This window comes from Exophiala viscosa, assembly GCF_022695815.1.
Source record: "Exophiala viscosa unplaced genomic scaffold EDD37scaffold_14, whole genome shotgun sequence".
Taxonomy (NCBI): Eukaryota; Fungi; Ascomycota; class Eurotiomycetes; order Chaetothyriales; family Herpotrichiellaceae; genus Exophiala; species Exophiala viscosa.
The window spans coordinates 617,216-640,548 of record NW_026944366.1 but is presented as its reverse complement, the minus strand read 5'-3'; the positions used below and the strand labels follow the sequence as shown (position 1 = coordinate 640,548).

The 23,333-nt window shown below is 50.5% G+C and overlaps 9 protein-coding genes across 9 annotated transcripts; 4 read left to right on the top strand and 5 right to left on the bottom strand.

Annotated features, from left to right (window-relative positions):
- Positions 1 to 3,133: 3,133 nt before the first annotated feature.
- On the bottom strand, positions 3,134 to 4,669 carry EDD37DRAFT_698185 (aldehyde dehydrogenase domain-containing protein; the record flags this gene model as incomplete). The annotated part of the gene is made up of 2 exons (XM_062820176.1): positions 3,134 to 4,493; positions 4,545 to 4,669. 2 exons carry the CDS (start codon positions 4,667 to 4,669, stop codon positions 3,134 to 3,136), a joined length of 1,485 nt encoding a protein of 494 aa, XP_062666080.1.
- A 425-nt stretch (positions 4,670 to 5,094) lies between these two features.
- On the top strand, positions 5,095 to 6,838 carry EDD37DRAFT_596539 (pyridoxal phosphate-dependent transferase; the record flags this gene model as incomplete). The annotated part of the gene is made up of 2 exons (XM_062814587.1): positions 5,095 to 5,751; positions 5,811 to 6,838. The coding sequence occupies exons 1-2, from the start codon at positions 5,424 to 5,426 to the stop codon at positions 6,836 to 6,838; spliced, it is 1,356 nt and encodes a 451-aa protein (XP_062666079.1). The 5' UTR covers positions 5,095 to 5,423.
- Positions 6,839 to 7,011: 173 nt separating this feature from the next.
- EDD37DRAFT_189238 (fungal-specific transcription factor domain-containing protein) lies at positions 7,012 to 9,504 on the top strand. The gene is made up of 2 exons (XM_062810074.1): positions 7,012 to 7,198; positions 7,263 to 9,504. The coding sequence occupies exons 1-2, from the start codon at positions 7,136 to 7,138 to the stop codon at positions 9,417 to 9,419; spliced, it is 2,220 nt and encodes a 739-aa protein (XP_062666078.1). The 5' UTR covers positions 7,012 to 7,135; the 3' UTR covers positions 9,420 to 9,504.
- On the bottom strand, positions 9,504 to 11,213 carry EDD37DRAFT_189166 (uncharacterized protein). Its single transcript, XM_062810072.1, has 2 exons — positions 10,745 to 11,213; positions 9,504 to 10,691 (listed from the first exon to the last, which is right to left on the bottom strand). The coding sequence occupies exons 1-2, from the start codon at positions 10,896 to 10,898 to the stop codon at positions 9,589 to 9,591; spliced, it is 1,257 nt and encodes a 418-aa protein (XP_062666077.1). The 5' UTR covers positions 10,899 to 11,213; the 3' UTR covers positions 9,504 to 9,588.
- A 699-nt stretch (positions 11,214 to 11,912) lies between these two features.
- On the bottom strand, positions 11,913 to 14,053 carry EDD37DRAFT_189164 (amino acid/polyamine transporter I). Its single transcript, XM_062810071.1, has 3 exons — positions 13,605 to 14,053; positions 13,043 to 13,496; positions 11,913 to 12,967 (listed from the first exon to the last, which is right to left on the bottom strand). The coding sequence occupies exons 1-3, from the start codon at positions 13,919 to 13,921 to the stop codon at positions 12,101 to 12,103; spliced, it is 1,638 nt and encodes a 545-aa protein (XP_062666076.1). The 5' UTR covers positions 13,922 to 14,053; the 3' UTR covers positions 11,913 to 12,100.
- A 720-nt stretch (positions 14,054 to 14,773) lies between these two features.
- EDD37DRAFT_570001 (Endoribonuclease L-PSP/chorismate mutase-like protein) lies at positions 14,774 to 15,199 on the top strand (the record flags this gene model as incomplete). Its single annotated transcript, XM_062814254.1, has 1 exon — positions 14,774 to 15,199. A coding segment is annotated over one exon (426 nt), but the record flags the coding sequence as incomplete, so codon positions are not given.
- Positions 15,006 to 16,206, bottom strand: EDD37DRAFT_189162 (putative gluconate 5-dehydrogenase). Its single transcript, XM_062810070.1, has one exon. It carries the CDS (start codon positions 16,122 to 16,124, stop codon positions 15,360 to 15,362), a length of 765 nt encoding a protein of 254 aa, XP_062666074.1. The 5' UTR covers positions 16,125 to 16,206; the 3' UTR covers positions 15,006 to 15,359.
- Positions 16,207 to 17,547: 1,341 nt separating this feature from the next.
- Positions 17,548 to 18,660, bottom strand: EDD37DRAFT_189074 (uncharacterized protein). The gene has a single exon (XM_062810069.1). The coding sequence runs from the start codon at positions 18,320 to 18,322 to the stop codon at positions 17,729 to 17,731; it is 594 nt and encodes a 197-aa protein (XP_062666073.1). The 5' UTR covers positions 18,323 to 18,660; the 3' UTR covers positions 17,548 to 17,728.
- A 3,324-nt stretch (positions 18,661 to 21,984) lies between these two features.
- Positions 21,985 to 23,206, top strand: EDD37DRAFT_188996 (uncharacterized protein). The gene has a single exon (XM_062810067.1). It carries the CDS (start codon positions 22,065 to 22,067, stop codon positions 22,728 to 22,730), a length of 666 nt encoding a protein of 221 aa, XP_062666072.1. The 5' UTR covers positions 21,985 to 22,064; the 3' UTR covers positions 22,731 to 23,206.
- Positions 23,207 to 23,333: the final 127 nt, after the last annotated feature.

Here is a 23,333-nt window from a genome sequence, read left to right as displayed (position 1 = left end):
CCTTGCTGGAAACTTGGAGAGGTCTCGGGACAGTGTTGGAGGGATTCGACTCCATTTTAGCGAATCCGTCAGAGATTCGACTCCTAGAGTCGAATCAACGTCGTCGACGAGGAGTCGAGCCAAGGCCATTGATCATGCCAAGGCCATTGACAGGGAGGGCGTATACACGCGTCTAAGTCCCTGGCAAGCTATTTTTGTTAGCCAGCACCACGCAAAAATGGCTGATAGTGTACTATCAAGTGTTGAGCCTCCCTCGTCGCCTATATCCCCGGTACACACGGTATTCAATAGTATCTTATCGACGCCGACGCCCTTACCTTCGCGCAGAGCCGTAAATCGATTGGTACATTATAAGAGATAGATTCAAGTCGGCCGACAGGCGAATATAAGGCGCAATATCTTACTATTACGTATCTGGTCTCATGGAGATATATACGTCGAGTTCGGCGCGCCTAATAGCACGCCGTCTTGGATCTATAATCTCTATGATTACGTGATTTAGCAAAAAAAGAACTAGAGTACGAGTAACGCGTCTCGTTATCTTAAAACTACTTATAATATTATCCTAAAACGTATATAAAATAATAGATAAGAGAAGAACAACGATATTTTCTCTTTACTAAGCGAAAGAGCTATTTCTCGCGTCGCGATACCTTAATAATTCGGGGCTCTATATATAGTCTATAATATCGAGATATTTCGTCTTTTACTGATTAAGTAGATCGTCTAATGCTAAATTCTCTATCTAGTAGTAAAAAAGGAGGAGTTTTAGTAATTATTGATATTTCTTTAGCCTTCGGTTAAAAGATATTTTATCGGCCGCCGTGGTCTATCGTATTGGATCGCCGATAAGTTTAAAAAGGCTAAAAACTCGATTAAATCGTAGTTAGTAAAGAGCCTATTAAGGATTCACTTAAGTTTTAATATGTAAACTATATCGTCGTCTCTATCGATACTAGGCGTTTATACTTATTTTTTAACGCCTTCTCTTGAATTAGTTTATTCTCTTCTTAAGCTACGTTTACTAGAGGGCTCTTATACTAGCGAGCGTATCACGAAGGAGATCGTATCGATCATAAAGAAATTCGAAATCGAGTATAAATAGGGAGTCTATATTATCGATAACGCCTTAAATTATATAATGGTCTATAAGACGTTAGTAAAGAGATTTCGACTAAATAAGCTTAAAACTACGCGATATAGTCGTTATCTTAGTTATATTATTAATCTCGCCGCGTAAGCCTTTCTATACGATAAGGACTATAAGGCCTTTATAGAAAAGGCTTAAAACGTTGATCGAGATATAAAGAGAGATAAAAAGCTATTAGCTAAGGAGTAAGATTTATAGCGAAAAAGAGGCCCTATCGATAAGTTTCATAATCTCGTTAAGGCTATTCGAGACTCGCCGTAACGTCGGTAATAATTTAATATCGTCGTCGATATAATTCTAAATAGTAGTAAGTTAAAATAGCTCTATAAGTAGAAAAACTAACGAAAATAAATAAAACTTACTTACGTATAGATAGTAAATATAGCGAGCTTATTCTCGATCTTCTCTCTATTCTTAATAACTCGACGCGCTAAAATTCTACGTATATATTACTTTAACGAGGTCTACGATTAAAAGAACCACTAAAATAGTATACGCAGCTTTATCCGGACGTCGCTAGCGATAATACACTCTTAGATACGGACTAGGACTGAATTACTACTATTTTTAATACCCTGGATTTATTTTGGTAAACCACGCTAAGGCTCGAGGGTCACGCCTTATAGGGCTCTTACGGCGTCGTTTAGGAGGCTCTATTAACGCTTAATTTACTCTTAATAGGCGTCGAGGCCAAGATAAATAATTATCGCGTATAGGAGAGTATACGCGAGTCTCGACGATATACGACGTATATTAATCCCCTATACGTCTATTACCAAAATACGTAGGAAAACCTTAAAGAATATAATAGGGTTATAGATAAAAACCATAAGATCTATACCGCCGCGACTCTCCTTAACCCTTACCTTCGTCTTGCCTATTTTAGGTCCTCCTGGATAGGGGATACGACCGCGTAATTATTAACTATAATAGCTATTAATAGGGCTATTTAGAAATAGAAATACACTCAAAATACGCCTAAGGAAGTTCCTAAGAAGACTAAATCGTTATTCGCCGAGTTTATAGCTCGTAACGTATAACTATTATAGTAAGAGGGCCAGAACGACGATTTTACGCGTTATACGGAGGCCGCGCTATTATATCTTATAGAATAGAAGGACATAAATATCTTCCGATAGTAAATATATTCGCCGTATCCTACGCTTCGTTAATAAGCTTTTGATACGCTTTCAATACCCGTAATATCCACTAAACTTAAGCGTATATTTAGTCAATCGAAGAGAACATTGACTACGGATCGAAATCGCCTCGCGACAACGAGTTTTGAGGAGGCATAATGCTTAAAGTATTGGCTCGATCATAAGCTATACGAGATTACGTAATCCTGTATAGGGAGTCGAATCAGGAGTCGGGATTCGACTCCTAGGGTGGCCTCCAAGGAGTCGGATTCATGAGAGTCGAATCCCTCCAACACTGTCTCGGGACATGATATTGGCGCGAAACTCGAAATCTCAACGCCATGCCTCTTCGTTGTCTTGGTTTCAGCTTCCTCGGGACAGGATAGTATGTCGGAATCACACTTTATGACAGAACCCTGGCTCGCTTGTGAGCGCAACGATCGTGAAGCGGCTTCAAGGTTTGGTAGATGCTGGCGCATAGTTTTCAGTGGTACCTTAACAAGTAGGGAATTCAAACCTCGGTACCATACATTCTCCTTTCGTTGGACTTCGGTCGTCAACGTGCTTGTAGCCTAATTCCATGTGTGGTGAACCTACTTGCGGTTCATCCGCTTTGTGAATCCGGGAAATGCAGCCTTTGCTCCCCACAAGTTCACGCGAGCCAGCCACCACGGAAGTGAAATGACTGGAAGCACATCCAAAATACCCAGATGAGAACGTAATGAAGGTTACAGAAACAACTTCTATATGTTGGAGCCCTGTACACATTCACTGCCGTCACATGATGCTCTTCTTATCCAAGTGGAGGGCATTGCTCTTTGCGACGCCGGTGATGGCAAGCCTTCTACTCCTCCAGGTTGACATGCACGGCTTTAACGTTGGTGTAATTGTTCAAGCCATACTCACCCAGCTCCCGGCCGATTCCACTGCTCTTCCAGCCTCCGAAGGGGATACCGTAGTGACTGTCTTGATTGCTGTTGATCCATACCATGCCGACTTGTAATTTCTCAGCAATACGGTGACCACGCGTGATGTTTTGTGTGAAAACGGCTGCTGCGAGGCCATACGAAGTGTTATTGGCCCTTCGAACGGCGTCGTCATAGTCGCTAAACTTCGCAATAGACGCTACCGGACCGAAGATCTCGTCCTGCATGATAGTCGATGCGTCCTCGGCATCGGTGAAGACTGTGGGCTCGATGTAGTAGCCTTTGTCACCGGTGGAGTTCCCGCCAGCAGCCACCTTGGCACCAGCTTTCTTTCCCTCCTCAATAAAGCCGAGCACTCGCTCTCGTTGAGTCTTGCTGACTTGTGGACCCTGAGACGTTGCTTTTTCAAAGGGATGACCGACCTTTGAGACATCCTTAATGCGCTGCTTGAACCCATCAACGTACTTGTCGTACACGTCCTCATGCACAAAAATACGAGAAGTAGCTGTGCAGACCTGACCGGCATTATACATGATCCCAGAGTGTCCAGCCTGGACAGCCTTGTCGATGTTGGCATCGGCGCACACAATCAACGGGGATTTACCACCGCACTCAAGTGTAATGGCCTTCAAGTTGACAGACGCCATTTTCATGATGTTTCTTCCGGTGGCTGTCGAGCCAGTAAAGGCAATCTTGTCTACGTCAAGATGTGAAGCGAGCGCTGCTCCGGCCGTCTTGCCGAAGCCAGAAATGATATTGATGACGCCAGGAGGAAACCCAGCTTTCTTGATCAACGGACCAAGGAACAATGCAGACAGCGGCGTCTGCTCCGCGGTCTTAATGACAACTGTGCAACCTGTAGCAACGGCAGGTGCTACTTTCCATGCCCACATCGAGAGGGGAAAGTTCCAGGGGATGATCTGCCCACAAACACCAATGGGCTGATGCATTGTGTAGGCAAGCTTGTTTTTGTCTGTCTCAATAGTACGACCGAACACTTTGTCCGCCCAGCCTGCGTAGTAGCGAAACGTGCCGACGAGTTCTGAGACATCGCCGTACAGAGTTTTGGAATAAGGCTTGCCACTATCCCAAGACTCGACGGCTGCCAAGGTAGGCCGGATTTCTTCAACCAATCTTACGAACTCGCTCATAATCATGCCTCTCTTTTCTGCCGCATACTGCGACCACTCACCCTCGAATGCCGCTCGAGCCGCCTTGACCGCAATGTCGACGTCGTCCGCATCAGCTTCATATAGGTCCACGATCTTTTCCTCGGTACTGTAATGATCAGCTCAGCACAACTGGTGCAACCACTTGCTCGATGCTCACCTGGGATCGATGGTCTCAAAGGTTTTGCCGCTGCTCGATTTGACAAATTGATTGTCGATGAACAAGCCGACAGGTTGCTCGTATTTGTGCCCGTTTGGGAGTGACAATTCGACGATGGTGCTCATGATGGGCGCTCGTTGGTGATAGAGTGATCGACTAGATTAAAGTAGAATTTGTCAAGTGAGAAGAGGTGAGAAGGACGATGGCAGAAGGCATCGCACTTGTGCTGCCTATATTGTGACTTCACGAGACCATCCACTGCAGCCCGGTCCATGCTGCCGTCATCCAGAATGGATAAGTCAATGCTGAACAAGCCAGTAATTCCAAACTCATGCTAAACCATGGTCTCCGAATGATGTTCACATCCGTTATAGTCCAAGTGGAGAAAAGCGTGTCTTCCAGGAGCGGAAGGCATTGGCGAAAGCGGGGCTGCAATTGAGCCGCGTTCCGGCCTTGTTTATCAATTATCCGTCTCGGCACTAAAACAGATCTGCCACAGGAAGCCAGGAGCGAAACCATTTTTCCCCGATTCCCTAATGTCGCCACAAGCAGCAGATCTGCCTTCAATGCATGAACCCTCTGGAAGTGTGGACGAAGTTGGCGTTCGACAACTCTGTCTTTGATGAGTCACGGCCGGTCTGTCACTTCCAAGAGTAATGGCTCTCAAAGTCGCTCGGCGGGGCGTACTGCCAGGGTCCGAACTCGTGGTCGGATCAGGCACGGCGCAAAACCGCAGCTCAGAGACTTGTTGCTTGCCTGAATATAACAAGCACGTTGCTTTATCGAAGTTTTGTTTGTGCACGATGTGCGCCGCTACATAGTATAATCTTTGATACCTGCGCTTGACGTTGTTGTGAACAAGCAGCCGTCTCCCTTGCCATGCCTTCAGTCAATGGCTTGTCCACTGACAAACCTTCTGCCATGTTCAATCGCTCATTGACGAAGAAGTACCCCCTTGCAACGGAAGCCAATGGTATATACGTCAGCCTCGAGGATGGAAGAAAAATCATCGACGGCTGTTGTGGTGCAGCAGTGTCCTGCCTAGGGTACCAACATCCACGGGTGATACAAACAATGATCGCACAGTGCCAGAAGTTTTCCTGGGTCCATACATCCTTCTACACACATCGATCACAAGAAGACTTGTCCAACTTTCTCATTTCCAAAAGTCATGGCGTGTTCTCCAAAGTGGCACACTATTCTTCAGGTTGGTCATTCAATCTACTTGGTGGAGGTACAGCAGGTTGACACCGTTGGCGAAATTAGGCTCCGAGGCCGTGGAAACCGCCCTCAAGATGGCACGTCAGTATCACATATCCAATAATCAGCCCGAACGGATTTACTTCGTCGCTCGCATTGATGCCTATCATGGGAACACATTGGGAGCTCTTGCAGCTGGCTATAACCTAGCTCGTCGGGCAGCCTTTCAGCCAATGTGTTCAACAGCTTTCCGGCACGTTGACCGCTGCTTCTATCGCAAAGACGCCAGGCCAAACGAGTCCGAACAAGCATACGTTGATCGTCTCCTACGAGACTACGAGGCTGAATTCCGGCGGTTAGGTGCTGGCAAGGTGGCGGCCGTGATTCTTGAACCCGTTACCGGAGCCACTATCGGCACAGTCACTCCCGTCTCCAACTACTTGACCAGAATTCGTCAGCTGTGTGACAGTTATGGAGTTTTGCTGATCTATGACGAAGTCATGTGTGGGATGGGTCGAACGGGTATATATCATGCCTGGGAGGGCTATGGTGGCTTGAGTTGCGCCCCAGACCTGCAAGCCATCGGTAAAGGACTCGCCGCAGGCTATCAACCACTGTCATCTGTGTTGATAAGCGACAAAGTGTACAAGGTGCTGGAGGGTAATGACAAGACTACATTCGTCAACGGTCATACGTACCAAGGACATGCTATGGCCTGTGCGACCGCCTTGACCGTACAGCAGGTCATCTTTGATGACGATCTTCTTAGCAATGTCAAACGTCAGGGGGAATACCTGGTAGAGCTGCTCAACACGCAGCTGCCCCCCGAAATTGTCTACGACATTCGTGGGCAGGGACTGTTCCGGACTGTCGAGTTTACAGACATTTCAGGACGTATAGGGCCAAAGGTTCGCGATATTTGCTTTGACAATGGTCTTGCAGTTTATTTGGCATCTGGGGATGTCGATGCTATCCTTTTCGCACCACCATTCATTATTACCGACAATCAAACCGAAGATATTGTCCGAATTTTTGTGCGGGCGGTAAGTGCAGCGAGGAAAACAAGCACATCGACAACGAGCCAGAAGAATTGAATGGGGATGCTATGCCTAGCAGCATATGCCTAGCAACATTTGTAATGAGAGTTTTGATAAGACATAGATAAGAAAGCCACCAGACGATCTAGACCCAACCGAAAGCAGCAGGTACCACCTTCCGCCCAAAGCTGCCACAGGGCGAGCTTGCGGGGTAATGATAGTACCCAAATGTCATGAATCACTGAATTCCGGAATGATTTTGAGTCACGCTTTCCATTTGTCTTCGCCATCTCTTGATATGTACTCCGTAACGAATGCCCACTTAGTGTGAGCACTCACGATCACGTTGCACCAATGATCGCTCCTGTTGAAACCACAACGTGCTCGACACCAAGAAACCGGCTAAAAAGTTCCACGGTTTGTTGTCACACCCTCTGTCTCTTTGCCGCGGCAGTAATAGCAACTGACGCTACAGGTACAGGGTTGCTGGACCTGCCGAGATCGCAAGGTTAAGTGTGACGAGACCAAACCAGAGTGTCTTAATTGCACGCGACGAGGACGACATTGCAAAGGCTACGACAGGATCCTGCAATGGACGAACCCATCTGGCTCGCACTCTGCGCGCCCTTCACCTAACTCAAACGCAGCTGCAACGCTTGATCGACGGTCTCGCCGCTACGTTGGAGGCCCGCAGACCAAACTCCCTTTGTTGGCAGCGATTGAATTGAACCAGGCCATAGCAGAGGCTGATCCAGCAGGATTTGATGGTAATGGACCATTTGGAGCATTCCAGCTTCTACCAGAATCCAGCAAAGCTGGCTCGTCTACGATCGAAATGCCTCAGGAGATCAATACTGTGAACAATAATACTGAGGAGGCAGTCAACCCCATCTTCCAACCAGCACAATTTGATCAGTCCAACGGCTACCTCAACCATGACCCTGCCTCTTTTATACCCGCTCCTTTCCTCAACCCCGACATGTCCGAATTCGCCACTTCAGACACAACATTATGCTATCCGAGCCTTACTGACGGCTTATTCGTCTCCTCAGATTCATTGGACGATATCTCTAGTCACATGGATGATGTGCTGATAAGGGATGAGATTCACTTTGATGCGATTATTGAACAAGGGCCTGGTGGTGACCGTATTGGAAAGCTATCGCCTACAGATCAACTTCTGCGTCAAATTGATGACGACGTACCACTCGAGTATCACTTTCTCAACGACAACCCAGGCCCAGTCCTTATGAACGCGCTCCTGACGGATTTCTCTATGAACGATATGTCGTTCAAACAATGCGGAGTGACCCAGGAGATGATCTACCATTATCGCACACGGGTTGTCCACATGATGACACCAGTCGTTCTGCCTACACGGAACCCCTGGCTGACGATGTTCCTCCCTCGAGCCGCAGGTCCAGACGGCCCAAGTCACGGGCGAGATGCCCTTCTACACACCTTGATATCTATCGCTGCATTCAATCGAGCGCGCTTAGACTCCTCAGAGACATACGAGAATGCGGGCACATTCCACATGCAGCAAGCGATTATCAGCCTCCAGCAAGCTCTTCAGACCCATATCTCGACTGGCAAGGACAAGAGTGAGCAGATCAATATTCTCGCAACCGTACTCAGCATGACCACAGTGGAGGCATTTCGAGGAGGCCAAGGTGTTTGGAGTCTGCACCTCGAAGGGGCACGGAAATTCTTTGAGTCCAGCGGAGGTTATCGTGTTTGGCTGAATTACAACAGCACATCTGCATCATTGTGTCAGGTCTATGACTGTCTTGATACTCTGAGAGCCACTAGGGGAAACTGGAATGTGCGGATGACCAGCTGCGAACACCATGATGGCAATAGGCCTGGCTCCCAGGTCGCGGACACTACATCGAGAAGCGCTATACAGTCCGAACAGCCAGTCTGTGCCGAGGCCGACACCTTCGATCTAGACATTACTTATGGTATCTCATTCCCGACACTGGCTGGCCTCAAACGTGTGAATGAGCTGGTCATGCGCTTAAACTGTTTTGGCCCCTCGGAACCTCTGCATCCACATCTCAGGGCGGAAATGGAACACATATCAGACTCTCTCCACAGGTTCACCCAGGCTGTATATCCGCCACCACATGGCTCATTCTTTGAGGCAGATATCAAGTTTATGTGTCTCAAACAGCTCCCTCAACCCGTGGCTCAGGAATTGATGGAACATCACTGCTGGGCATTCCATTTTTCTACCATACTCTATTTCAATCGAGCCACGGTTCGTCACAGACAGACCACGCAGCGCAAGCAGCAGTGGCTCGTGTCTCAAGTTTTCGATCATCTTGAAATTCTCAATTCACTTAACGACGGGGATAGTCATCCCATCACCCTTTGGCCTGCGCTTGTGGCAGGATGCGAATCAAGCGAGCCAGCACTACGAAGGCGAGTCATTTCATTCTTTGCTCGCAACCGCCATTTTGGCCTTGGCAATCTGAATGTGGCCAAGGGTGTTATCCTGGAGGTTTGGAGGAGAATGGATCGTTGCGACAGAGACGATGACACTGTCCTGCAAGACGTCGCGAGCATACCCATTGGACTTGTGGATTGGAGAGAAGTGATGCATGATTTAAGCGCAGATATTGTTTTGGCTTGAGAATTTTTGTGAGCTCGGGCCTCGTCTGCTCTACTACAATGGCGAACTCGTGAGCCCTGGCGTTTGTCAGACTTATGACATTCGAGAGGAGCCCTGGTAGTTTTCCCAACGGTGATCACTGTAGATACTTAAGAGTAGCCTGGGCAGTCGAGGTATCTAGCCGCAGGGATCATACGTTTACCACGCCTGAACCGTCACCCAGCTGAATTGGAGTACAAACCCCTGCAACAGTGTCCACGCGCTTGCCTTCATGCTCGCTTAACCATTTTTCTAACGCGTCCACCACCGCAGCTTCCCACACACCTTTGTTTTTGTATTTTGCCAGTGGCCCGTCCAATTGATCGATACTGGCTCGCCAACGTCGTGCAATGGCCTCATCGAGTCTCAGATTGGGCTGCTTCATCAATTGAGGCGTGGTATCGAACATGTCGGCCAATCGGTACAGGTACGTCCTGATCTGGAAAACGATGGCTCTTGTACGCGGTAACCGTCGTAGGCATTGTCTTTCGACGCGGAAGTAGAGGTCTTCGAGCTGTGCAGGTTGCGCTTCCGTGTTGTGGTGCGACTTGGGATGGAATAACTCTGGGCTGGGATCGAGATGGTAATTGAACCTCTGGACTGGCTCTTGGACTTTCAAGCGCTCAAAGAATCGGTTCATGGATAGGGCAATCTTTGTCTCATAGTCGGGTACTTTGCCGGCATGTAGACTGAAGACGGACAAGCCCAGCTTGTCTTTCACTTTCCAACCTCCTGGAAAACAGACAGTACCGGCTTTGACACGATATTGTGGTGCGTCTTCACCAGGTACGGCGACCTTGTCCTTGACCATGACGACGTAGTCATCCAATGTCAGCATACCCATGACTTCGGTAGGATGATATGTTTCCCACAACGATGAACTTCTGCGGATGTCCCATTCTTCATTCAAAATATGGTTCTTTACGCCCACCAACGTCTTGGAGAAGAGGTTGGGAAATCGCTTCGTGATGAAGTCGACTTGAGTTTGAAGCGCTTCGTAGCTACCTTCCCAACCGTCAGGATGGAATGCGGTGACCATATCACGTTGAGTTTGCAGCAGACGACGTTTCAGAGCCATCTTCGTACGATACGTATCGTCTAGCTCAATCCAGCACTCTTCAGGCATTTTGCCTATCCCCATCGTAAGATGATATTTACCGTCTTTGAACGGACGATATTGGATCTCTGGAGTTGCCTCGATCTCAAATGTCGACAACGGTTCCACCCAACTCAAGTCGATCGAATCTTCTGATCCTAAGGGCCATGGTCAGATGCCGGCATGGTATTTTGATGTTCTGATCACACACCTGCGGTTGATTTACACTGGTCTACGGCAGGCTGCGGCCTCGAAACAGCCTGCCATAGAAAATATGCAGCAAGCAAGACGACAAGAACTGACAACGAGACCCCAGGTAGTGTGGCCTGCAATGCTTGAGGAATGCTTGTGGACATGACCGTCATGATAGATAATCGTGCCACGCCGACCTGGAATCAATGTTCTTGACGAGGGACACACAGAATGTATACAGCACTGAAGTCAAGCAGATCTGGGCAAGATATAGCCATCCGGCTGCCCAATAATGCATCTGGGAAGAATGGCCGGCCATATCAACCGTAGCAGTCCTTTCCAAAGGCAGAAATTGCCTTTCAGCAGAGTAAGCACGGTGGCCTCTTTCATTCCTCGAAATGCATCATGTTCTGCTACGGAGTCGTGCATGCGAAGAAGACCGCGCGGTATCGGCGAAACGACAAGAATGTTGACCAATAATTTCGGTTGAATCTCAGTGTGGCACGGACTTGTATCAGCCAGGACCTTCGAACGACATCGCCGAAACATTGAAGACTACATCCGAAGCAAGACCCACTTCCATAAAGAGAAGGCATTGGCGAACTCCAATCCATTCGCTAATTTGAGCTTGTACTGACCACGGCCTTCGGTCGACAAGGGTGTTCGAAACCCTGAACCACTTTCCCAATTGATAGGCCGAGCTGGCTGGAACTTTTTACTTGGCTAAAGTCAAGTTCAGAGATACGAATCAGCATCCGCTGTTCCTAATCGATGCTAACGGCAGAACTTGTAGTCCTCGCAGAATGCGGGTTGGTAATCCACAATGTAGCTCTCGGAGCTTTGGACATGATATGATGAACTGGGCATGGGAAAACGGATCTGGTTTTTGGGCTCAACCGCACAATAATTGGCTCAACATAGGGATGTGGGTTTGTCTGACAAATACTTTTTTGTCTGTCAAGGGGGGTATTTGTCTGTCACTTGGCGCCGTTTTCGAGGTTTTGTCTGTCGATACTGTCCGCTTATGTAATTACCAAGACTAATCTCCCAGGGCCCAAGGATACGCCTAAATTTATCCGTCGGGCGCTTCGCGCGGTCTATTACTAAGCCTAAACTTTCTGGTTGGGGCGCTTTGCGCCCCTATAACTTACCTAACACTAAGAGTCCTGACAAGATCTGACAAAGAACGAGGTTTTATCTGTCGACAGAATGACGAGGTTTTGTCTGTCAATATGTCAGACAGACAAAGCCCCATCCCTACTCAAGTACCCGCTTCATGACATGCAGCGCGTCTACAGGAACAATGTTGATAATTTATGTCTGAGATGTGGTAATTTTGCCCATGTACCCCTACTTGCCTCCAGTCCACACATCCTTACTCCGCGGCGGCAGGAACAGACGTGTTTGGCGCAACCTCCTTCGTCGCCATTGCAGTATCATCTCGGTAACCTGTTCGATTGGCGCCGAGATTTGCGGCGCTCAACATTTCCAGACCTTCGATGGAAATAACCGGTCCAGTGAATGTCTTCCTTTTCCCTCCATACCACATGGCTAGGATAATGACTAGAACTCCGGCAAGCACCACGCTGAGATAATTCATGTTGTCCACGGTCGCCGGCAAAATGATTGGGAAACAAAAGAGTACGCTATATAGCAAGACCCAGAGAACCGAGAAGGCATTGCAAAAAGGACCAAAGATAGGTCCGAGATCGAATTGGCGAGCAGGAAGCACTTTGGATCGGCCACGCAACAGGACGATACCTTGTGGTATTGCGTAGGTGATGTTGAGGCCCAAAATGGCCATTGAGATGAAACTGTTGAAGGCAGTCGTTGATCCTATATAAATGAGTCCGTAAAGAATTGTGAATATTCCAACTAGGATGGTGGCGTTGGCGGGAACTTGTAAGATAGGGTGGGTGTATGCGAATGTCTTGCTGAACGGGAGACCGCCATCTCGTGCAAAGGCCCAAGTCAATCGACCCGCAGTGACGAAGCAGGTTACCCCCGAGGTACTGTAGATAATTGCCAGCCAAGATAAGAAGAACGTGGCCACTCCCCTAGACCGAAAAGCTTGCAGATAAACGGTCAAGATAGGTACCACTGAAGAAGCTGCGGCATCCAGGTCTGTCGAGGCGAACATGAAAGCGAAGGTCCAACATGTTGCTGTGAAGCAACCAATAATCATAGTCAGCCACATAGCTCGAGGGACCCCTTTGCCAGGATTCGGCATCTCTTCGGCTAGCTAGAGAATGCGATGGTGTCAGTATGACTGTATCTGTGTTGCACGGAGCAGGATATGGAAGAGAGCGTGGCTTACGTGAGTTGCGCCGTCAGTGGCTAAGAACGCATACATGGAAGTACCCACACCCAGCATGAAGGCGGTGCCGTCTGCCCACCCTGTCAGATTTGTGTAATCAACGAATACCGTCTTGGCAGACTGCTTGGGATGACTTGTTGCGAGGATGGTGATGAAGGATATCACAAAACCGAGAAGTGTCAGGACGAAAAATCCCATCTCAAGTTTTGGAATTAACTTGGGCAGAAGAATGACCACGGCGCAGAACAAGATGGTCAAAACGGTGTAGATGAGCCAGGTCTGCCACCGTGCAGCGACATAATCCGGGTGGTACAACTGCGCCAAGTTTTGGATGAATTGTCCCACGATGATGGGAACGGACGCGGCCGTCATGGTCCAAGCAAAGACACTGAGCCAGCCTGCGTAGAAGGCCACTACTGTGCGATATTTTGGAGACGAGACCATAAAGGCGAAGCTGTGAAGCCAATTAGCTTGGTGCCTCTGTCTAGAGTCTCTAACAGAGGAATGAGAGACCCCGTCGAAGGAGAGACCCCGTCGAAGGAGACGCGAGTGATATACGCACTGATACTGGCCACCAGTACTGGGGAAGGCCGAAGCCAGTTCCGCGAGACCAAGCGTGATGAAGGTACAGGCGACGGCCGATACCACTAGACCAAAGAAAACTGCTGGGCCACCGCCGGCAATCAGTGGTGTCCCAAAGGTACCAGACCATCCGGTCCACGAGTTGGTCAGAGTGAATGCAAACGCAACAGTTGCGAAGGTACTGAACTGGCGAGGCAGCTCGCCAACGTGTCCTTGCGCTCTGAGCTGCACTTCATCTGCTGACAACGCATCGTCATAGACTGGTACAGAACCATCGGCTTTCGTCGTCGTTTCCATGATTGTAGTGTGTTCGAGGTCGAAGGCCTGAGGACGATGCTGCACCTCTTGCGTACTGCCCGGCGGAATTATTAGCTGCTGAAGAACCGTCGGTGAATGAGGTGAAAGAAGGAAAAGTAGATGTTGAGGTCAGAAATTTGCGGAATAAATGGTATTCTGTCAATACATAAGATTGGGCTGCGCCAGCCACAGCTTGACTGATCCTGTGCCATAAGGTGTGGTATCGCTTAGTCACCTTGAAGCGGACTGGTGAAGCATACATTTCAGATGCGGTAACATGAAGCAGGGTTATGTTCCCCGTATCGGCAAGGCAAGTCCACGTCATCGCCTAAAGAAGCAAGCACTGGCGAACAACGCGGCGAGTACCTCCAATCAACATCGACCCGAGACGGGCAATCTTCTTGTCCAAAGTCTCCTGATGCTTCCGTGCGACCGGGCAAGTTTCTTGCACGAAAGGCACATTGATGCACGAAAAGAGATGGTGGTTCGTGCCTCAGAGTATCTTGTGCACGACCCGAATTCCTTAGGCAGGCAGGAGCGAACGTGCCTCCTTTCGCAAGGTATTTGGCTCCACTGTGTCTGCGGGAATGAGACGACGATCTGTAGATGCGAGCGCCACAAGTTTGGAGAGACTAAAGCGCCTCGGAGTGCTGCAATATTCGTCTGGATCATCGGTGACCTGTCCTTACAGATTGGCGCTGTGTGTGACTTTAGGAGCGCAACAGAGTGACCTCCTTAACCGAGTTTCATAGCTGACGTTTCGTGCTGCTGAAAACGAGTCCTGCCTCGAGTTGACCTGCATACGAGCAGACGCGACACGTTTTCCGGATCACAAACGTGAAAGCCACACATATCAGTCGGCATGGCATCCGATGCTTCAACCCTCATGACTTGCAACAAGTCAGCGAAGACTATCAGATTTCTCAGGCGATTGTGATCCCTGCCAATGTGGCTACTGTTGTTACCTCGGGTCAGTGCGGGTTCAAAGGGGATGGCAGCTTGGAACAAGATCCACAGAAGCAAATCATCCTCGCCTTTTCCAACGCAGAGAAAGCCCTTCAAGCTGTAGGCGTTGAGGATGGTTGGAAGTCTGTCTATAACATGACGACCTACTGTCCATCGTTTGATGACACATTCTTGGCCTTGTTCATGCCAGTCAGAGCAAAGTATCTCGGAACGAACAGGCCCGCGTGGACCGGGGTGGCAGTATCTGGACTGGCTGATGGAGCGGTATTGGAAATGACTCTTTACGCTGCGATCTTGCCCAAAAGTACTTGATCCGTTGCATCGTGCATCTGTTGGAATCACCCGGGGCAGACAGGCAATGAGAGAAAGAGGCTGATCACGAGGGATCGTGCAGATAGCATATATGAATGTACAGGCACCATATTGGGTAGTCCTGTTATGTCCCTCAAATCGGCCGTCCTGACCTGTATGTTCAAACGAATAGCATGCCTCCATTAGCGTTTACAACGCTTCCTGTAGACCAGCGACTTTGCTCTTCACAAAGAAAAGCCACGATTTGGGCAATATCATCGACCTGGGCGATCCTAGGTGCGGCAGGCGTCTCCTTCTGCTTTTCGTCCCAAAGAGCCAGAACCTCGGGGTCGGTATCGCGAAGCCACATGTCCGTGGCGATGGGCCCCGGATTGACACAGTTCACGGTGGCGTTGTACTTATGTCCAAGCTCACTTGCCCATACTCGAGTCGCACCCTCCAGGGCCGCCTTAGATGCTGCGTATGCGGTCATGTATGCGGATCCAACTCGCGCTGCCACACTTGAGATGTTGACGATCCTTGGAGCCTGGCCCAGGTGAGGCAACGCTTCCTTGAGGAGGAAGGTCGGCATCCTTAAGTTTGTGTCCAAGATCTTGTCCCACAGCTCGTGGGTCAGATCCGTCAAGAGAGCGTCGTCTCCGGCCCCCGCGTTGTTGACGATGATGTCGATCTTGCCAAACTTTTTCACCGCAGCGGCGACAATCTCGGCCGGAGCATTTCGGTCAGTGCCTCGGCCTTTAACGACGATAGCCTGTCTTCCTAGTTTCTCGATATCGCTGGCCACACGGTCTGCGTCTTCGCTGCCGGAGTTGTACGTGATGACCAGGTTGGCTCCTCGATGCGCAAGCTCTAAAGCTATTCCCTGTCCGAGGCCTCGAGAGCTGCCGGTCACAATGGCGACTTTATCAAGCAATGATTGAGTCATATTGCTGTAAAATGTCGTGACTAACCTCTTGGAGACACCGGTGGTAGACGAGTTTCTCAAAAGCGATGATGGATGATGGTAGTCGAGGTCGAGGTTAGAATGAGGGCGTTATCGAAGCTGGGCATCGTTGAGCGGGGCCACAAGTATGTGTATCGTTTACCGAGCTATGTGGGACGCCAGATAGATGATCCTCCTTTGAGCACGGCACGTATAGTCATAATGTTCTGCTTCGTGATATCAACGGTGTAGTTTCCGTCGGACACGATAGACTTCGCACCGAGACGACGCTCCAGAATTAAATGAGGCGGGAGAAGATGTGGCGATACGGGTATTCGCGCACACCTTCTATTTACGATGTGAGTTCGACTAAAGTGGCATAGGAGACTTGAAGGGTCACTTTCTGCAAAAACCCCCCCGTGTCATGGGGTCCGGGGCTTGTTCGATACCCGAGCTAAACCTTACCTCGGTGGCTAATAACTGGACCACGTTTTCAATGGTCGTCGTCTGCAGTCACTCGCACTATCAACAGCTGCTTCCCCACTATTCTCGCATTTGTGCTGGCGAGTAGCACAAGCATCCCCGGTTCCCCATGGTTTCGAGCTCGTTCTGCATGCGATGTCCTTACGCACGTATACTAGGAATTCGGCTCTTCTAACCATGTTTTCCGGATTCTGTGCGCTGAAAGCACGACTAGGAATTGGTCACTAGGCTTATCTTTACTTGGACCACCTAACACTAATGCGGCAAATAATCGACGGTGAATCGCTTGAAAAAAAAAAGGACCGATCAAACTGTGGACGATTGCCCCAATCCGAGCGAGTCTGCTTTGAAATCTAGACCGTGAAGCATTTGATAGTATCTTTTGAATTTTTGTCACCAAGATTTGTTCATTTGCTCAACCGGGTAAGTCGAGCGTGACTCTTAAGTTGAGAAGCTATAGCAGTCATTGGGACCATGTTATCGACGGGGTTGATTCGGGCTTTTGTACATCAAAATAAGACTCTACAGCAGGACATGGCACAATGCGCATCGTCTCGGCCCGGAGCTGGTCGCCAACGTCTCTGCCTGGAGAGATTCGGGTGTCGCAGCTGGGGGCCTAGATATCGACGTTTGGCAATCGAGATCCAGTCGAGGCCCCTTGGACACGGCTGTTGTGTCGACTTCGCCATCATCCTCCTCTCGTGGCCTCTTTGGCGGACTGCTACCCTTGCTTCGGTTCGAAGGGTCGATAAGCTTCCGTAGCTCGTCCCCACCCAGCTCTTACACCTCAGTCCTGCCTGAGGAGCTATCAAGTCTGACCGATCTCATCTCCCCCCCCCTTGCCAAGAACGTTTGGATGTTTGGGAAGATGGCCCAAGCGATCCTCGTGAGCAGGAAGGCGGCATGCACGCCCGTTGGGATGTTAAATTCGGCATTGTGATGCGCCGGGCCCAGGTCGAATATGCCTTGCAAAAATGTGGCACCCAGGATCCTCGCTTCCGCGTCAATATGAAACTCCTCTTGTCGAATGCGCGATGGATATCTAACCTCAAAGACAGTGCATTTGCTATGTCATCGACCAGCATGCCAGTAGGTGACCGATTAATATTATACCTCTTCATCTCTTAACGTGTAGACCACTTGTTTTCGCTGCGGGGGCAAAGATAGGCTGTCTCTAAGCCATCTTGGTATCCACTAAGAATACAACGGATGTCGCGGTCTCTGATCGCCTGGGAGAGATTCGAAACTGAGGGAACCGCATGAATTGCAGACGCACTGTCGTCCTGAAAGATCCAGCCATGAGGCGGGTTGTAGTGGGGGAATAGCCAGTTATCGAAAGAGGCTGTGACCGGGTATCGATACGCCGATTGTGTTCCACCATCTTTTCCGGCTGGCCTAGCAACGTGAAAGAAATACTCTGTCCCAGTCATCAAGGCGTCTACGTCCAGCTCCAGCCATGGACCGTTTCGGGTTTCGGTGAACCACTCGTCCCAGGTATTGCCCACAATGATGCCGCAAACCAGCAGCGCTGTTTGTTGGTGAATTCCGCGACGAGATTCCGAACCATCGAATGCGGTCAGCTCGAGGAGATGCGTGGATACGTAGGCAGGATGGTGGAACACAACTCGATGCAGGGTAGAGAACTGAGCGCTAACGGGGGTGGGAGGACTTCGGCTGCGGATTTCGACCAAGTTAAGCGATTGCGACGCTGACTGCATGGCTGCGCATTGGTCATGCCGCAATCGACGGCTGCGAAGCGTGTTTTGCACAATTTGCAGTGGTGCAGGAGAGCTGCGGGGGCTAGGTTTGCTAAAGGCGGTTCCGAAGTCCGCCAAGAAAAGTAAAACCTTCCCCCTCGCACGAAGCGCTGGAGTTGTCAGGTGATTGCTACATCCTATAATATTCGAAACGTTCACTTGGGCTTAGAGGCGAACAATTGAAGTACCTACCATCATTTGCAAACCTCGGAGAACACGGAAGGCAATAGTAGAAGTTGTCACGGCTGGCCAGGAGGGCCCAGGTCACCATTTACACCTCCAAGATACTTTTGAAATCACTGCAACCGTATTCAATGCGGACCCGACCACGCCAACGCGTCCGATGGCGTTCGACTCGTCAACTCCGCAGACCCAACGACGATCATTACGAGCAAGAAGACCGACTGAACGTATCCTAAATATCGACGAAGGCGATGACTTAGTCATGGAGGACAATGGCGAAGAGACGGAAACCCACAAGGAACGAAAAGCAAACGCGGTCGTCCGCCAAAGACGGCGAAGACCCAGCCGGGAATAGAAGAACTTACGGCTGCCATAGCTCAGATCTTGCAACTCGCGGAGGACACAGGCCAGTAACGTGAAGCTATCTTGCGACTAACACAGTAAAATGAAACGAGGATAGGGTTGATCGAGGAGCGAATTGATAGGCCCACGCCGGCAGACGCGCAGCTTGTGGATAGAGTACGCCAGCTGGAAGTCTAGATAAGGATCATGGCTCGAACGATGCAAGGCTACCGAGAGCTGATACAGAAGTACGAAAGTAAGATCGAGGACCTTTTGAAAATAGGTCTAGAAAATTCAGATCAGATTAGCGCATTAGAAACGCAGAACCAAAGCATGATGAAGCTGACCAAGGATAGCGCGAATGAACAAGTCAAGATGACACAAAGCTAGGCCCAAGTAGTCGCAGGCACATGGACAGTAAGCAAGTCCTCACCCACCGCAGCAGTGTCGCGACCATCGCTCCCTACAAGCTCAGTCAACCCTAGCAGTTCAGCTTCTCAACCGTCGAACCTATCACAGTCCGCTATCATGGTGGACCTTAGCCGTACCAGCGAGCGTGTGTTGGACTTTGTGTAGTTGAAAGACAAGGTCAATGAGTCCTTGAAGAAGCATGAATCGACTAAAGACGTGGTCTGCACAGGGATGCAGAGGCGGGTTGGAGGCGAGGATCAGGTTAAGCTCATGTTCGCGACGGAAGAGGTGGCCAAGACGGCGCGACAACATATCCAAATGGTTCCAGGAGGCGCCGTTCGATCAGGCCCGCATGCTCGGAGAACAGCGATTCCCGGTCAAGGTCGACCGAGTTCACCGCGCCACCCTCAGCCCGGACGGGACGGTCACCGTGTCCAAAGAAGCGACGAAGGCAGTGGCACAGGAAAATAGAGTGCAGATTGAACGAATCCGCTGGCTGAGCAGGGCCTCCGACAAGACGTAGGGATTGGTGGTCATGTTCTTCACCCGCCAGCATGAGGCGGAGGCCTTGTTGGCGAGAGGGGTGATGGACGTTGGAGGGGAATGGCATACACACATCCTACGAGAGACGACAAGTCCCGACGAGGTATCTCAAGTGCCACCACTACGGCCACCAAGAAGCCCGGTGCAAATCGACCGATGTGGTGTGCGGCAAACGCGCACAGGCCGGACACACAGCACAAGAGTGCACAGCCAACAGTTCGCGATGCGCTGCCTGTCAAGGGCCACACCCGGCCACAGATCGAGCGTGTCCACGATACATGGAGCAGCTCCGCTGGTTCAATCCTATCGGACGTCATGGTAAGACGTTCAAGGTACTTCAAGCGGAACCTGGGGAAACGACCATCTGTGCAACATAGCCTGATGAATGACGCAGGACTGCAAGACCATGGACTACTTATGATCACGGAACCAGCATGCTTTACCCGGGACGACGGTAGAGTGATTTGCTACGCCCTCAAATCACGCCAAGTGGGCACAATTCCTGCCTACCAAGACGGCCACGGAGGGGTCGTTTCCCGGTTCAGATCACCAATTATGTTAACTCCGACCTGGGAGCACGGAACGTGTCTGTCGCATCGCCAGACATGATTGCAATACAATTCACGACCGCCCACCGTTCATTTCTGGCGATCGCGGTGTATGTACCACCAGAGGATCTGGAAGCACTTAGAATCGCGACGCATCTGGTCAGGCAGACCATCAGAGAGCGCGGGGCTGGACTCGAGCTCATCATGGCCGGCGACTTCAACCAACATGACCAACTGTGGGGCGGCGACAAGATAGGCACTTCGGCTTGACAAGGGGAGGCACAGGAGATCCTCGACTTGATGGACGACCTCGACCTGCACCTGCTCTTACCACGCGGCATGATCACCTACGAGAGCTCGAACGGGAACAGCACAATCGACCTTATCTTCAGGAGGAGGGGTGCTCTGGCCGAGGATCGGCTGATCTGCAAACCCCACGATACGGAGCATGGGTCGGACTACATTGCCAACAGCACCACCTGTGCGGTCAACGTGCCCTAGCCATGTCATCGACCTCGAAAAGTATTCAAAAGGTGCGGATTGGGAACGAGTTCAATCCGCCTGGGCAAAAGAGATGGGGAATCTCCCCGACAGCATAGGGGGCGACGAGTGGAGGAGCAGTCGGCCCGCCTCAGTCAGATGGTGCAAAGAGTTCTCGATCAGCATGTGCTCACGTCGAAACCCTCACCATACGCAAAGCGGTGGAGGATTCTCGATCTTACGAGACTCAGACGGATTACACCCAAGCGCGGAACCGGTATCGAGGCGTACGACGGGCTGGCGCCAATGATGGAGAGCTAGCGCATCTGGCCAAAGATGCCAAAAAGCGTTTCCACGACACGGTGAAACGACAAAAGAAGTGCCAGTGGAACGAATTCCTGCAAAACGACAATATCTGGAAGGCTGCCAAGTACCCCCGGCCAGACGGGGCAGGTGGCTTTCATGGCATTGCTGGACTCACCGTCGGGGACCGAATGGTGGAAGATAGTCAGAAAATTGGCAAGCTTCTTCAGGCAGAGTTTTCCGACAGCCGCATCAATGCAACGAGCCAGCAAGATCTGCCCCCAGGGACAACATCCAACTCCACTGGGAAGAAATGACCATGCACGAGATAAAGAATGCTGTGTTCGGAGCGCAACCACACAAAGCCTCTGGCCTCGACGACATCCCCGCGGCTGTTTGGAAGGAGCTGTGGCCGATCCTGGGGTGATAGATCTTGCTCCTGTTCGACGCATCATTGAGGACAGGGATAATCCCCCGAGCATGGAGACTGGCCAAAATCATACCACTCCGCAAGCCGGACAAGCCCGACTACACGAACGACAAGGCCTACCGACCGATCTCGTTGTTGCCGACGCTGGCAAAGGCACTGGACTCCGTGGTGGCGGAGAGACTATCCTACCTGACCGAGACGTGCTCTCTCCTTCCGAAGAAGCAGTTTGGCGCTCGCAAAGGTCACTCGGCCGTACAAGCACTCACGCTACTGCAAGAGAAGATCTACGACGCATGGCGTGACGGAAAGGTGCTCAGTCTGGTCCATTTCGACGTCAAAGGGGCGTACAACGGGGTAGATCGGAATGTCTTGCTCCATCGTCTGAGATGCCGCCAGGTACACGAGGTTGCGGTACGATAGGTGGAGTCGTTCTGTTCGAATCGACAAGCATGTATGATGGTCAATGGTGAGACCTCGGACGTGGTCGACCTGCCCTAAGCAGGGCTTCCTCAGGGCTCAACCGTTATCACATATTCTCTTCCTCTTCTTCAACGCGAGTCTGATTCAGACGCCCATCAACAGAACCCGAGGGGCAATCGCGTTCGTCGACGACTACAACGCCTGGGTCGTGGGACCGAGTGCGCGGGCGAACGTTGAGGATGAGAGACTACAGGCGGAAGTCGTCCTCACGCAGAGGCATGGGAGACCAGCAGCGGCGCGGCGTTTGCACCAGAAAAGACAGCCCTCATCCGCTTCTGCCGCACGCAACGACGGCTGCAGAATGCCGGGGCGCTGCTTTTCAAAGGGGTACCGGTGGAAGCGTCGTCGCAGGTCAAAATACCGCATTGCCCTTACCACGGACATGATTTTGCGGTTGACGAATATTTTTGAAAAGGCGAAAGATGATCGAAACATTTCCCCTATCGCAATCACTGGCGAAGGGAAGTTCTTCTGTACGGGTATGGATTTGGGGAAAGGCACTTCTCCCGTGGCGCGGTCAAAGGTGGACAGTGATCCTCAGTACAACCACCCCATCATTGCCGGTAACCAAGTTGCCTTGTTCAAAATGCTGGAATACGGAGCCCATTTCCAGGTTGGTTCCAAGGGTAAACCTGGAGATTCTGTCTGACAGAAAGATCGCCCAGAGAGAGAGAGATGTGGCTGGCGTACTCGCTTGACGTGCGACGTCGTTTGCGAGCTCGTGGTGACGAGGAGTTACCAGACATAGTGAACAATGAGCTGAGAGCTTTTCTGTGGCTATCAACAAAATGTGCCGTCAGAGCGCTAGAGCTGTTATTCGGACTATCGTCCTGTGGTCGACTTCCTGACGGTCCCTCTTCATGATAAGCCGTCAAGGCGTTGGTGGTGCCATCTCCTGAGTTGACATTGAAAGACCGACTACGGGATGAGCCGTCTGTTTCAATTGCTTCGCCTTCAGCTTCTATGTCCGCCTCACTGTCTTCGACAGCCGCTTCTGACTGAACTGGCGGGCGCATGTCCAGATCCTGTAGTTCTCTTAACGGGCGTCGTTGATCGCCAGGAATCGCGCTGGACAAAGGATCACCGTACATCTGAAAAGTCCGGCGCAACGCCGTCACCGGTGCTCCGGACCACGACTTGAGCGGAAGAACCGTGTCCTGATTGCATCCATGGATGGTGGAAGGATAGTCATGCAGCATTTATCGTTGATACAACCACCCGTCGGCGTCATTGTCCACCTCTGCGCGGCTGA

Coding starts and splice junctions, on each gene's coding strand:
- EDD37DRAFT_189238 (XM_062810074.1), top strand. CDS start 7,136: ATGATCGCTCCTGTTGAAACCACAACGTGCTCGACACCAAGAAACCGG. Junction 7,199..7,262: donor ACCGGCTAAAAAGTTCCACG/GTTTGTTGTCAC, acceptor CTACAGGTACAG/GGTTGCTGGACCTGCCGAGA.
- EDD37DRAFT_189166 (XM_062810072.1), bottom strand. CDS start 10,898: ATGACGGTCATGTCCACAAGCATTCCTCAAGCATTGCAGGCCACACTA. Junction 10,692..10,744: donor CCAGTGTAAATCAACCGCAG/GTGTGTGATCAG, acceptor CATGGCCCTTAG/GATCAGAAGATTCGATCGAC.
- EDD37DRAFT_189164 (XM_062810071.1), bottom strand. CDS start 13,921: ATGGAAACGACGACGAAAGCCGATGGTTCTGTACCAGTCTATGACGAT. Junction 13,497..13,604: donor AGTACTGGTGGCCAGTATCA/GTGCGTATATCA, acceptor TTGGCTTCACAG/CTTCGCCTTTATGGTCTCGT. Junction 12,968..13,042: donor CCACTGACGGCGCAACTCAC/GTAAGCCACGCT, acceptor CGCATTCTCTAG/CTAGCCGAAGAGATGCCGAA.
- EDD37DRAFT_189162 (XM_062810070.1), bottom strand. CDS start 16,124: ATGACTCAATCATTGCTTGATAAAGTCGCCATTGTGACCGGCAGCTCT.
- EDD37DRAFT_189074 (XM_062810069.1), bottom strand. CDS start 18,322: ATGCAGTCAGCGTCGCAATCGCTTAACTTGGTCGAAATCCGCAGCCGA.
- EDD37DRAFT_188996 (XM_062810067.1), top strand. CDS start 22,065: ATGGTGAGACCTCGGACGTGGTCGACCTGCCCTAAGCAGGGCTTCCTC.